Below are 14,932 nucleotides of genomic sequence, written 5' to 3'. Positions count from 1 at the left end.
CTTATCCCCTTAGAATTTAAGGTGACCATGTATGACTTAGCAAAATTTAAAAAATGTAGTTGATGGGACATTGTCCAAAATCCTCAAGAAACATTTTAAATGCTGCAGTTACTTTTAAGGCCTTGAGACCATCACGTAAAGAAGCTCAGGTTAGGCTTCTTGAAATGATGGACTGTGTAAACAAGGGGCTTTGCCAGCATCAACCATCACACACGAGGGAGGTCATCGCAGACCATGTAGCTCATGATCTTGAGCTTGATTAACAGAGGAACCTAGAGCAAACTGCTGAGTAAAGGGAATGGTTAGTTTTTAAGCCCGGGAATTTTAGGGTAGTTTGTTAGGTAGTGACAGCAAACTGGGACAGTTACCTGTAATTTAAACAGAGTTCCAGTGATAAAAACAATTTTTTTTTAAAAGCTCACTGCCAACCAGTCGATTCTGACTCCATAGTGGCCTATAGCATGGACGGGTAGAAGTGCTCAAAACCCGAGCAAGCGCATCATGAGGCAGGAAACACAAGGGGCTGTGGACTTGAGTTAAACTGGAGGACTTGCTGTGGATGGACTGAAAAAATAACTGTCACCCCAGAGTAAACCTGGCATAGCTGCGTAATTTAGGGCAAATTGTTTAATCTCTCAGTTGCCTCATCTCTGATTATGGGTGTGTAGATATTACCATATATACTTGTGGATCGGCTGAGTTTTTCAGCACATTTTTGATGCTGTTTTAGGGGTAAAATTAGGTGGCGTGGCTGATATTCGGGTTGACTTACTCCCAAGTACACACGGTATCTATCTCCGAGGGTCATTGTAAGGAATCTCACTTGTATTAAGTACAAACAAATCCTGCCTTGGTTTCTACTGCTATCATGACACCTAGAATGCGAAGCAGTAAGTACTGGGGGCTACACTGCTGTATTGAAGGCCGATAGACGGTTAAAAGAGGGAAATGCTTATCACGATGGCAGAGGAGAGACAATTTTATTGTAAACTGTAGTTCATTTTAAATGTATTTTACTCAAATTGCTATTTAAAAATACGCGTTTAAATCCTACTGCCTTAATGAGACCCACAACAAAAGATAGATTAACCCAGTGGCTGCTCAAATATGATTGGGTGGATGGCTGGGATTGGGCAGTGTTTCTTTAGCTTATATGTAGGGTTGCTATGAGACAGCACCCAGCAACCACAACTTTCCTAATCAAAGCTTCTGCATTTCCATTTCCATTTCTACTTATTTTCTGTATTTTGGGATGGTTTCTCTTCCAGACTACTTTTATTGTATATAATTGTTTTCTCACTCTTACTAAGTGCCCTGGTGGTGTAATGGGCTGTACATTGAACAACTAACTACAAGGTCAGCAATTTGAACACATCGACTGCCCAGTAGGAAAACTACGAGGCTGTCTATATTATAAATATTTAATTAACTCTATCGTAGTGAGTTAAGTATTGGAAAGAATGAATTGAGGTTGATCAGTATGAGACACACTTATTTCAATGAAGAAATTAAATTTCATTCAAAAAATTAAGTAAGTTGATGTTTCAGAGCATTTTTGCAGCTCTTCGTAATCATCTGTAAAATCTCTTATTTAAAGCACTAAAACTTATACAATGACTGCTATCATTTGTTTGATGGGCCAAATCACCAGTAGAGATAATGTGTTTAAATCATATTACTGCCACTTCAGAATAGCATATCTATAGCACAAGGCCAGTCATTTACAGAGTCTATAATATAGCCCCTAATATACTGAAACCACCCAAAAGTGTCCTGTCCACTATGTATATGCACACATTATAATGTATCTAGGCATGCGTGTGTCTTTATGCATTTGCTCATATTTGACACAGTAAGGTAATCATGACACTTTCTCCTGTGGCATCACTAAGGACTTGGGATACTTTAATGCTTTAAGGATTCGTACACTATAAAATAACAACAGCAAAATATGCAGCTTCTAGTGTGCTTGGGAGGCCTGGTGAACAGTGATTACAAGTTGGGCTGCTACCTACAAGGTCAGCAGTTCAAAAACCTCTAGCTGATCTGTAGGAGAAAGATAGCGCTTTCTACTCCTGTAAAGAATCCCAGTCTCCAAGACCCACACAGTAACACTACTTTGTCCTACAAGGTCCCTATGAGTCAGCATTGCCTCAACGACAGTGAATTGTGGTTTTTTTTCTTCTGATCTGTTGTGTTTGTTTTCAGAGTGTGCAACCTTAGGCAAGTTATCTAATATCAGCTTTCTCATTTGAAACATGGGCAATGGCAGTGCTTAATTATTGGGACTTTTGCAAAAATTAAGAAAGTTAATCTTTATAAAGTGCTAGTAACAGTGCCTGACACATAAAAGGCACTTGACAAATCTTAGCTATTATAATTGTTATTATGTCTACTATTTTATGGGGTGTCTCTGATCTGTCCAAACCACTAAATCATAAATAAAATGCCTCTTGAAATAATCTTAAATAGACTATAATTTGGGTAAATAGACCAACCGTTGCATATTCCTGACAAATCTGATCTCATACTTTAGAGTGTTTTAGTGAATATATATATGACCTGATTATCTTTTCTGGTTGTTAAAAAGGATGTTAGCAACTTAGGACATATAATGACTCACAGGGCCAACACATTTAAGTGAAGTTTAAGACTTGAGTTAAAAATACCCAGTAAATGGAAAGAATACAATATCCACAGTTTTTCTTCAAATACACCTGCTCTTTTAGAGAATTCACTGTCTGGGACGACAAATAACTGGATAATAAATGCCTTTCCCAGGCCTCTACCTTGGCAGGACACATTTTCACTATTTGAATTGGCATGTCTTTGGAGAGAGGGAAGGCTAAGGAAATAACTTCAGTCAGGAAGAATATAAAACTTTTAAAATAACAAATTTTAAAGGAGAGTAAAATTATGAACTGTTAAACTCATCATTCTGCTTGGGTAAGTCTATGTGTTTAGCGGACAGTAAAACGGAACTCTATTACATGATAAGCAGAAGCTAATGCACTAGCAGCTACATGGGGAATCAAGATATTCCAATGAGGACTACTCTTTCAACTTTCCCTATCTCTTCTGATCCCTTGGGGGTAATCTTTCAACCAAAACTTCCTTAGAGAATTCAATCCACTTCCCCTTTACGGTTGCTACTACCCACAGCTGGTTCTCTCATTACCTTGCTCTTCAGGCAGAAATAGGCCACTCCCAGGTAGTTCTAATGATAGCAAACAGCCCATAAAGAAACCTGCCAAATTTACTTTTCCACACGACCTCATTTTTATGAGTCTGTGAAGAAAGAAATCATCATGCATAAAATATGACTTCCAGAAATCTTAAAGATATTAAGCATGAGTTCTACAGTGCTAGTCTCATGGGTCTATCATAGTCTATACGCAAGAGGCACCTTCGAGTTCCCCAGTGGAATTCCGTTAGGCTGCCACTGGACCTGCTGGCTCACCGCAGAACAAGAGAGAGTCCAACAAAGTTTGGACATTACCAGAAGTGTCTCGAGCACAAAAGAACTTTAGGTTTTCTGGCCTTCTAAGGATCACCTTCCTTTATCAAATAACACTGAGGGAGAATAACATTTTAATGTAAACAATTAAGAGTCAACAATGTGCGAACTCAGTGGGTAAGTTAATTAACCTTTTCTGTACCTCAGATTCACACCTGTGAAGCAAGGATATGAATGCTTACAGATTTCATAATTATGCTTAAATTAAATGAGTTACAATCTGCAAAGTAGCACATATCCAAACAAAACTCATTGTCATCAGCCAATTCAGACTCATAGGTTTTAAATCTTTCTTGTGTAGACAGCCTCATCTTTTCCCAGGAGAGCAATTGATGCATTAGCACAGCGGTTCTCAACCTGTGGGTCGCGACCCCTTGGGGGGGGGTAGGGCGGCGAACAAGCCTTTCACAAGGGTCGCCCGATTCATAACAGTAGCAAAATTACAGTTATGAAGTAGCAACTAAAATAATTTTATAGTTGGGGGGGGAGGCACCACAACATGAAGAACTGTATTAAAGGGTCGCGACACTAGGAAGGCTGAGAACCCCTAGATTAGAACAAATGATTTTGTGGTTAGCCACTGTGAGTAGTCCACTAAGCCACTGGGGCTCCAGTAAATACTATAGAATTGTTTACCTGAATTGTCAGGTTTTAAAGTGACAATGATTTTGAAGCTTCTGAAAGCAATGAATGCTATTTATTTCTACATTAAGGCAGAGATTTAGCTTTCGAGGGGCTGATTTGAGGAGGAAGCTCTGTGAGTAAGAGCTTCTTTCTGGGACCATCCGTGCGCATGAGGCCCAAGCCAACCCCACCTGGGCAACCCTTTATTGCGAAACCAGAACTCAGTGTGCACACGAGGACACCCCCCTTTCCCTCTCTAGTCCAGCTTCCTCTCCAGTTTCAAAACTCAGAACAGGTCCAAAGAATTCTATTCCGAAAGCTACCCTTAAAGGGGCAGACGCTGGGAAGAAACCTTTTCTGAAAGTTTAAATTCACTTACTGCAGAATGGATGCGGTCTAATAGCAACCCTGTAGGACAAGGTCCTTTTGAGACTGTAACTCTTTACAGGAGTTGAAAGCCCCGTCCTTCTCCCCTGAGCGGCTGGGGCTTGGCTATGGGAACCTTGCAGCCCCCGACCATAACCACCAGGACTCCTCCACGCACCTCCGAGGGTCCCCACCTCCTCCACTCATCCCAAGTCCCGCTCTCCCAACGACCTGACCTGACAGAGGGGGTACATCCATCAGAATCTTAGCCCCAGAGCCTTCACGCACATGCCCTGGGCTCTGCCTCTGCTTCTGCCTCCTTGGAGCAAAACGTGCTGCCAGACCGGACGCCTTTGCTGGAGCTGGGGGCCCGCCTCTTCGCGGCGGCTCGGCTGCGTCTTCGCAGCCCCTACTCTGGTCTCCGCGACTGCCCCCGCCCCCCGCCGGCGGAGCACTCACCTGCAGCTGGGCCCGGCTGGCGTTGCCCGCGGCTGCGTCGGGCGGGTCCGCAGCCCCGGAGCCGCGCAGCACGGTGATGTGCAGCGTGAGCAGCAGCAATCCCAGGAGCAGCAGCAGCTCGGCCGCTAGGCGCATCATCCTCCTGAGACGCACGGCTTTAGGACCCGGTGCGGCGGGCCGCGGCGCCGGGGGAGGAGGAGTCGCAGCCCGGGAACCAGGCGGCTCGGCTCCCGCCTCGGCCCCCACTGGGGCCCCGCTCCCCCGGCCCGCCGGGCTGGCGCTGCGCACGGCGGGGCGCGCTGGCCCGGGGGAGCGGGAGCCGCCGCCGCCGCCGCTACCGCTGCACCACGGCGGAGCCACCGCTGGGCCCGGGGCGTCCAAGACGGCTGCGGAGCAGCAATCCTCGGCGCTGCCGGGCGGCGGCGGGGACCGCGACCCGGGGCTGCCTGGGGCCCGTACCGGACTGGGGGCCGCCCGGCGGGCAGGGGCCAGCGGGGGCGGCGGCGGGGCGGGCGCAGCCGTGGCCCCGAGCGCACATGGGCGCCCCAGATGTGGCCGCGGCGCCGCAGCTGGAGCGGGAACGGTCGCCAGAGGAGCGCGGGGAGGAGGAGGTGGCGCAGGAGGAGGAGGAGGGCTTCAGCTGCGACCCGGAGTTACCTCCACACTTGGCTCCCCCGCCCTCGTCGCCCGGAGCCACTCACTCACCCGGCGAGCCCCCTCGCCTCCACCTCGGACTCCGCCGGGGCTCGGGCCCGGGGCAGGCGGGTGCCAGACGGGAGGACCCCGGCACACGAGGGCTGTCACTGTTCCGAGGCGCCCCAGGCTCCCCTCCGGAGTCCGGCCTCTCCTCGCCCGCGGCCCGGGGTCGCCCCGAGGCGCGGATCTGTGGCGGGGTGAGGATGCCTGAGCGAACTGGGAAGCCTTTATTGGGACCGTGCAGCTGGAGTGCTGGTGCCCGGGAACCGAACGTGGGCTCCCGGAGCCGCTCTTTTGGAGGAAGGGGCGCGCGGGACAAAGCGTCCTTCCTGGGGCGTCGGGACCCTTGCTCCCGGGCGCTGGGTCGCCGATGGCCCGGCTCCGCTGCTGCTGGCGCACCAGCAAGGACGGCTGGGGCTTGGAAAAAGCAGAGTCGGACGAGGCGGTTCGGTCCAGCGCGCAGGTGTCGGGCGGGCAAGCTGGGGCGCGCGGGCAGGCCGTAGGTGGGCACTGGTGGGCAGTCTCAGGGCGGGCAGGCTCGAGGGCAGCGGCTCATCCTGGGGGTGCCGCACCTGGAGGAGATCTTGGGCCACAGCTCCGGGACCACCGCCTCATGACCGCCCTGCCGCCTCGGGCTCCCGCGTGCGGCTCATGCCTCGCTGGAGGCAGCTGCGGGGTGGACGGGCTGGGGGGTGGGTGGGAGCGGTTTCAAGCTGTGTGGATCCTTGCCTGGGATGCCAGGGCGAGCTAGGTCCGGCGGTGGGCTCAAAGCGCCCACTTCAGCTGACAGCGTGCACTTCGCTCACTCCAGATGCGATTCTAGCTCCAGCTTTTCTGAAAGTGGTTCGGAGTGGCGGTGTAGGGTAGGGCAAGAGCCTTTTATACCTCTCTCCCTCCACCTCCCAACTCCTGTTTCTTCCCTCCCACCTCCCCTGCGCCAGCCCCGGCTTTCCCTCCACTTGCGCCCAGCTCTCCTTGGGGCATCTCGGGGAGAGCCCTGACTGCAAATGGCCAAGTCCTTCCTGGACCTCGGTCCTGGGGTAGGGGACTGGGACCTCATGATTCTTTCGTGGTTGTTGGATGGCGGGGTAGGGGGAGAAAGGAAGAAAGAAAAAAAAACTTTCTCCCAGTTCCTCCCCCCTTTCTGCCATCCACTTCCCTGTTCCAGAAACTGACGTAAGATTCTTAAATCAACTGCCTTCCTCAGTTCCCATCTTTCCTAAGACTCGTAAGCCAAACTTTACCCAAATTAAGACAGGAAACACTTTCGCTATTTTGAAAGAACCTCGGGTCATCTCGGCATTTTTGCAGATTTTAAATAGCGGTGATTAAGGTGAGGAATGCTGGCTGGTTTATTTAGGAGCGATGTGGGGGAAGTACTAACCGAAGTACTAACCGTACCTTCAAAGGTGCCTTGAACATCTTTAAAATTCTAACCAGCCGTAGCATCTTTTAATAAATGAGGGGTGCTGTGTTGGAAGAATGCTCTGGTCCTGGGTCCTGTAGAGCATGCTTTTGCAATCTCCAGCCTCAAAAATGCCAACAATTGTCAACTGAAGCTCTGGGGGACAATCTAAACCAATAGACCTTCCTTGGTTCAGACAGAGATCAAAGAAGATCCCAGTAGCTCTCAAAATCCCACAAGGATCATCCTGTAAATTTTCTAATTAGGATCACTTTTAAAAGAGAGAGGGCAGGGTTCCAGTACAGGGGTCTCAATTGTATATAAAGTAAGATGGCATAGTAAAATTCTTTAGACAGAGATAGTTTAAGGAAAGTTTCCCTGTATCAGTGACCTCAGATGATCCTGTGGCCTCACAAAGAAAAAAATGTCTTCTTTATTGCCTGGGGCAGGTTGGTCTAAATTGGAATCCAGGGGCTGCTGCTATGTCTTGCGTTTACATAGCTCACAGTCACTACATGTTAGCCCCAACAGCCTCTCCTCTCATCTTAAATGAGATTTGGTTGTAAGGGAAATTAATTTTAAAAAAACCTTTGAAAATTCTGGCAATCAGAATGAGTTCTTATCAAGTTTAAAATAGAAAGCCAAGGATCAATGTATCTGTAAAATATTGCAAATGCCTTTATAAAGTGTTAAGAAGATACAAGAGTAGGGATTGTTAGGTGAGCTTATTTTTCTGTAAGCGTATATATCCTGGGGGGTGTAACTGGTTAATGATGCTTAACAAACATTTTTTTAACCAGAAAGTTGGTGGTTGGAGTCCCCCCAGAGATGCCTTAGAAGAAAGATCTGGTGATCTACTTCCAAAAAATTAGCCGCTGAAACTCGATGGAGTACGGTTCTCATCTGACACACCAAGGGTCACCATGAGTTGGAATTGACTCCACAGTGATTGGTTAAGCACACATAATTACTTTGATAAACCTTCATACCCTACCCAACCAGCTTTTGAGAAATTAGAGAAAATTGACTTGAATTTTTTGTGGAAAAAGGATTACAAATTTAATAACCAAAATGAATTTACATCCAAGTATATTTATGAGATCAGCACCAATGACTGGTAAAAGTTTTTAAAAGTCTACTTTCTTTTTTTAAAATTCTCATCGTACCTTATTTATATCTTTTTATTGATTGATTTATTGATAGATACCACTAAGACATAGTGGACTATGTCTACACGTCCATGTTCCCTCCTGACCTAAATGACCTTTGTGGTAGAGCATTCTAGAGGCTTCCAGTAAATTCTCATTCTTGGGTTCACAGCTAGGGGGCATTTTCCGGCAGCACTGGTGTTTAGATAGGGTCGTGAAACATTCTGTCACTTCCTAGTCTAGACATAGCCCCTTCTGAGTGATCATCTACATAGACTCCTAACAGATAACCCAGAGGTGGAAGGAATTCAAACCTCCAAGTTGCTGCTCAAAAAAAGAGCTATCAGACCAGGAATAACTGCATTTATTATTCACACAAGTGAGAAATAAAATTTTATTGACCAAAATCTCTGTGATTTTAGGATGTTTGCTACAGCAGCTAGTGTTACTTATTCTGACTTCTGGACAGGGCTGCTTGCCTAATTATCATATTTCCATAGTTGAGTACAATGTTTTGCATAATGGTTGGTAGATGTAATAAGCATAGCTTTTAAAATTGGTTGTTGCTAGTTGCCATAAGTTAGCCGCGTTTCTTCATGATGTCCTAGACTGATGTCCCTGTGCAAATGGATCAAAATGCTATCCATTACCATTTGTTCTATTTAACATTTCTAGGCCTGTCTTCTTAGCCTGGAAGTTGCACTGAAACATGTTCAGCATTACAGCAACACACAAACCTACATGGAAAGATGGATAGGGACTACACACGAAGTACATAGATCATAAAAAAAACCTCCCAAGAGTTCTATTGACCTATAATCCACATATCATATAACTTAATAGTTGAATCACATCAAGATGAGTTTTACATTCATCACCACAATTGCTTTTAGAACAATTCCTTTATTCTGGTATTCAGCATTATTAATTCACCTCCCCACCCCCCAACTTGCCTTGCCATACCTCAACTCTGACTCACTGATTGGGGTCAATGCTAACCCATAGCAACCCTCTGTGGGTTTCTGCGACAGTAACTCTGGAATAGAAAGCCAATCTCTCCCACAGAGCTGCTAGTGGTTTTGAACTGTTGACTCTGTGGATCAATTAATTCTTATATATATGGTTTTACCTTAGAGACATTGTCCTTTTATGTTAGAGAACATTCCTGGGGCACCACTTCCAATGCCATCAAGGCGACACTGACTCAAGATAGAACTATAGAACAGCCTCTATGCCTCTCTGAGTCTGAAAAACTTCACAGGAGTGGAAAGCCTCATTTTCTCCTTCAGAACTACCTGGTGGTTTCAAACTGCTGGCCCCGTGGTTAGCACTATAATGTATGACCATTATGAATTAATAGCGTTATTTATTTAGCCAACTGTATGGAATTTAAAACACTGTTAAGATAATTATCCATAGTTTATCTATGAATATAATACATGAATTGTTCACTGTACAGATTAAACTCTTCAGTAACTGGACACTACACAGAAAATGGGCTGGTGACAGGACAAATCTTCCAATAATATTCACAATAGCAAAACCATGCCTACCATATTAATAAATGTCATAAGGAAGCAAGGAGAGCATTAAAATTGTAATTGTATGCAAGTTATGGAACACCATTCATCGGGCACCCTCTAGGCAAGAGATTTGACCAAAGTCTGACAGTCCTATGTGCTTGGACTAGCAGTCATCGACTTCTCACTCTGGGGCTTTCAGCCTTGAGTCCAATGGCTCTAGGTGAGTGTGAGGTAAAGCCCAGTTCGCTTAGTGGACTTTCCACATTGAGTCCTTCTGCTGTGGCAGATGAAGGGTGTGCTGCACCTAGAAAGGACAGAGCTCCAGTCCCAGTAGTCTAGAGCACATGGCCGAGGTTACCAAGAGCAACATAGAAACTAGGTCAGAAGTGTCCACAGTCTCCCTTTGGGTTCCGCAGAAGTATTATTGAGCATGTTTTTTTTTTCTTGATAGGCAGTTGTTCCTCCCCATTTTCCTAGCAACAGAGATGTAATTCCCTTCTCTGTGACATATATGCCCCCCCACACACACACAAACACACATATACACATTTTGACTTGAACGTCCAGTAAGGTGTCTTAACACTCTGGTGGGAGTGTCTGTGGATTTGACCTGACCACAGTTTATATGGCAGCAACTAAGTAATCTCTCTCTCTCCCCATGTCTTGAAAAGCTGACTCCCGCTGAGGTGAGATCTCCTCTTCGAAGTGGTTTTTAAAACATACATATAGAGAGGGTGATAAATGCTTCATGAATACTAGGCAGGTGCTCGACCTCATTCTTAGAGGATCGATTAGAGGATAGATACATGCCATGGGAGCCGTGGCCTGCCTTCAGCTTGGTGTTGATCTGATAGCAGTGGACTCATACACTATTTGTCCTTTTGTGATCGACTAACTTCACTCAGCACGAGGGTTTCAGCTCTCTCTATATGATGAAGTGCTTCAAGATTTCCTTGTTGTTTTTTAGGGATGGGTGTATGTACCCAAGTTTTTTTTAATCCATTCTGCTGATGGGCATTTAGACTGTTTCCAGAGACTTGCTTTTGTGAACTGTGCTGCAATGAACATGGGTGAGTATCTGCTGGTTTGGGGTGAGTATCTGCTGGTTTGGGGTGAGTATCTGCCGGTTTGGGGTGAGTATCTGCCGGTTTGGGGTGAGTATATGTCTGCTTGTGCTCAGCCTCTAATTTCTTTGGGGTTGTATGAAGTATTGCTGCGTCCTAGGGGTATTTCTATCCCCAGTTGTTTTCGGCATGTCCAGATTGCTTTCCACAATGGTGTCACATATTTAGAAGCCACTCTCTCGAATTTGTTCTTCTCTCTCTTTGGGTTATCATCATCGGAATAAGATGCTGTCTCATTGTTGTTTGATTTGCATTTCCAGGATGTTTAATGATCTGGAGCATTTCCTCACATGTTTGTTAGCCATTTGAGTGTCGTCTTTTGTGAATTGTCTCCTCATGTTCTTTGTCCACCTTTAATTGGATTGTTTGTCTTTATCTTATTGAAGTGTTGCAGAAATTTATAGATTTTGGTAACTATTCCCTGGTCTTTTATGTCATTGTTAATGTCTCTTTCACAATCAGTGGGGTCTCTCATGATGAAATCTTTTGATGTGAATAAGGTCTGAATTTTTTAAATAGGTCTCAATCATCTGTTTTGTCTTCCACTGTGGGTGTTTCCTTATTTTATATTTAGTAATCCCTGTTTGTCCCTGTCCCTTATTTTATATTTGGTAATGCCCTTAGATTTGTTCCATTTCTTTCTTGATGACCTGGATAGCTCTACATTTAAGTCTCTAATCTCTCTTGAGTCTGTCTTTGTGTGTGAGGTGAGGTATGGGCCCAGTTTCATTCCTTTGCAGATGGAGAACCAATTTTCCCAGCACCATTCATTGAAGAGAGTGTCCTTTTCCCAATTAATATATTTTGGTCCTTTGTTGAAAATAGGTTGTCTGGATCCTTTTAGTTCTGGGTTTTCTAGTCTGTTCCATTGACCTACATATTTATCATTATACCAGTACCAGGCTACTTTGACTGCTGTAGCTGTGTAATAGGTTTTGAGGTCAGGTAGCGTGAGATCTCCTACCTTGTTCTTTTTGAGAAGTTCTTTGGTTAACCTAGATCTCTTCCCTCTCCATAGGAAGTTGGTCATTAATGTTTCCGTTTCTTCAAAGATGACTTTGGGATTTGGATAGGAATTGCACTGCATTTGTAGATTGCCATTAGGTAGTATTGAAATGTTCACACTTTTAAGTGTTCCTACTCATGAACATGAGATATTCTTCCATTTATGTAGATCTCTTTTAGTTTATTGTAATAATGTTTTGTAGTTTTCTTTGTACGGTACGGGTCTTTTGATTATTTGGTCAGGTTTAATCCTAGATATTTTATCGTTTGTGGGCTATTGTAAATGATATTGTTTCTGGATGTCTTTTTCAGAGCTCTCATCGCTGGAATATAGAAATCCAATTGATTTCTGATTGTTGATTTTGTATTCTGATACTTTACCAAATGCTTCAATTGTTTTCAGCAGTCTTTTTTTGTGGGGGCTTGGGTATTCAGTCTATATAAAATCATGTCACATAGACCAGCAATTGAGCCCTAGGTTTCCACATGGAAGATGAGAATTCTACCATCAATGTCCCATAGACTATTTAGCCTCGACTTACTTGATGGCAGTGGGTAGGTTTTTTAAAAAAGAAATTACTCTTTTTAAGGTGTTCCTACTATAAGCAGCACTGGAATCCTGGTGTGTAGCTGGTTTTACATTGGCAGCTAAGTGCAAAGTCAGAAGTTCAAACCCACCAGCCATTCAGCTGAGAAAGATGAGGCTACAGATTTACGACCTTGGAAACCACAGGGGCAGATCTACTTTGCCCGTTGCTATCAGTCAGATTGGACCAAATGACAGAGAGTTTGCTTTGATTTCATTTACTGTTTAAGTGGCCAGCATGCAAATATTAATTCTTCTGACTCTTGATTTACTGTAATCTCATAGATACTCATAGCAACACTGTAGGACAAAATAGAACTGCTCCCTAGGCTTTCAGAAGCTGTAACTCTTTGTGGATGTAGAAAACCCCATATTTCTCCAATGGAGAGCTTGTGGGTATGATGAGCCACTGGCCTTGTAGTTAGCTGCCAAGAACTTAACCATTGCACCATTGAGACTCCCAATTTATGTTACAAACTAGCTTATTTACTGGAATATTTTGTAGCACGTAAGATAAATTAATAAGCCAGAATATCGATAATAAATGTAATTTAAAAGAGCATTTTTGATGGAATACAACCAGGGATTTTTGTTTGTTTGTTTGAAAATAATAGTTTTTGTAATCTTTACAAAAAAATTCAGTTGTTGTTGTTACCTGTCATCAGTAGGTTTCAACTCCGAGCGACGCTACCTCCACTGAATCAAGACACTGGCCAGTCCTGCACGATCTTCCACTTGTTATGTTTACAGTGCATCACCAGCCCATAGCCCAATTTCAACAACTATGAACTCATGGCTTACCTTATGTAATCTATATTTTCATCCACTCCCTCTCCTTCTGATTATGGTGAAGCAGTTCTAGATACATAATTTTACTGGCAAATATTTCAACATGTATGCCAAAACCATAAGGACTCATTAAAAATTTAAAAGCCAAATTAAAACAAAATACATACACACTTTATGTGAGCCTTACGGAGATTGCAAAGGGTAATTTTTTTATATGTAAGAATGATTTGGGGTTTATGAAGAAGGCTGGTATAGGTTCACCAAACTCTGCTTCCTTTTCTTTCCTGGACAGAGCAAGGGGCTGTATTTCCCAGTCGCCTTTGTATTTGCATTTAGCCCGTGACTGAGCTTTTGTCCTTGAAAGGAAAGTGTTGATGGAAGTGTTAGATGTGGCCACTTCCAGATCTAAGCCATGGAAACCCTCCTGTGCATGATGAGGTGATCCCTCTGTCTTCTGGCTGGATCTCTGTCTGCGGAGTCACTGCAGAACAGACAATCCTGAACCCCTGAGGTAGCACACCCACCCTCACTACTGCCCAGAAACACCCTCTAGAGCAGTGGTTCTCAACCTTCCTAATGCCCTGATCCTTTCATACAGTTCCTCATGTTGTGGTGACCCCCCAACCATAAAATTATTTTCGTTGCTACTTCATAACTGTCATTTTGCTATTATTATGAATCATAATATAAATATCTAATATGCAGGATGTATTTTCATCGTTACAAATTGAACATAATTAAAGCATAGTGATTAATCACAAAACTAATATGTAATTATATATTGTGAAATATTTACTTCTAATTACAAATAAATGAAATTTTGCCTTGAAGCATGGTGTTTGGGTAACAGTCTTCATGCCAGGTACTCTTACGTGGGCGGACCCGCCTGGAGACAGATAGAGGAATGGTGTCACGCTTCCTAAGACCTTCGGAAATAAATACGTGTTTTCCGATGGTCTTAAGAGTGACCCCTGTGAAAAGGTCATTTGGCCCCCAAAGGGGTAGCGACCCACAGGTTGAGAACCGCTGCTCTAGAGGATCCAGTGCGACTGATAAATAGAAATGTGTATTATGTTCAGCCACTAAAACCTGGAAGTTGCCCCAGTGACTTGCGTTACTTAATTTAAGGGGTTATGTTCTGAGAAGGATGGCTAACGTTTCTGTTCGTGGGTCCAGTAGCAATTCTGTTTTGCTTTGTGGACATACGGTTCCTTTTGCAAGCACTTGCTTGGTTTTTGCAGCTGGAAAGAGGCCATTGACAAAAGGCAAGCAAACGGGCAGGCCTGATTTTAATAAAATTTTGTGTCGACAGACAGAAAGCTGGACAACAGGGCTTAGTAGCCCATCGCCATTCCATCGCATGTGCCGGATAGGAGACAATCAGCAGAGCAGAGTCCCCTGGATCCCATGTACTAGTCATGTAACCGTTTGAGAAGCTTATTTTGAGTCTCAATGCTCCCATTTGTAATTTGGGATTAGAGGCCTTACGTGATGAAAACAAGACAAAAGGTTACTTCTTAACTACTAACCAAAGGTTAGACGTTTGAGTTCACCCAGAAGTGCTTTGGAAGAAAGGCCCAGCGATGGATTCAGCCATTAAATGTCTCTGCTCGTACACACATATGGGGTCATCGGGCGCTGTCGCCACTGGCAACTGGTAAATTGGGACTCCGAAAGCTTTCTCTAGGGT

The 14,932-nt window shown here is 44.5% G+C and overlaps 1 protein-coding gene across 1 annotated transcript in view; it reads right to left on the bottom strand.

Moving 5' to 3' along the window:
* The window catches only part of ISM1 (isthmin 1), a 97,382-nt gene extending 91,878 nt beyond the window's left edge, over positions 1 to 5,504 (bottom strand). The window contains exons 1-2 of the mRNA XM_075527973.1: positions 5,426 to 5,504; positions 4,967 to 5,328 (exon numbers count right to left, since the gene is read on the bottom strand). Of these exons, the coding sequence (XP_075384088.1) occupies positions 4,967 to 5,328; positions 5,426 to 5,504 (441 nt within the window). The remainder of the gene's footprint in view (positions 1 to 4,966; positions 5,329 to 5,425) is intronic.
* Between the last annotated feature and the right edge of the window lie 9,428 nt (positions 5,505 to 14,932).

This window comes from Tenrec ecaudatus, chromosome 12 (assembly GCF_050624435.1).
Source record: "Tenrec ecaudatus isolate mTenEca1 chromosome 12, mTenEca1.hap1, whole genome shotgun sequence".
NCBI lineage: Eukaryota > Metazoa > Chordata > Mammalia > Afrosoricida > Tenrecidae > Tenrec > Tenrec ecaudatus.
The sequence above is the reverse complement of the archived record's forward strand: the minus strand, read 5'-3'. Positions and strand labels throughout refer to the sequence as shown.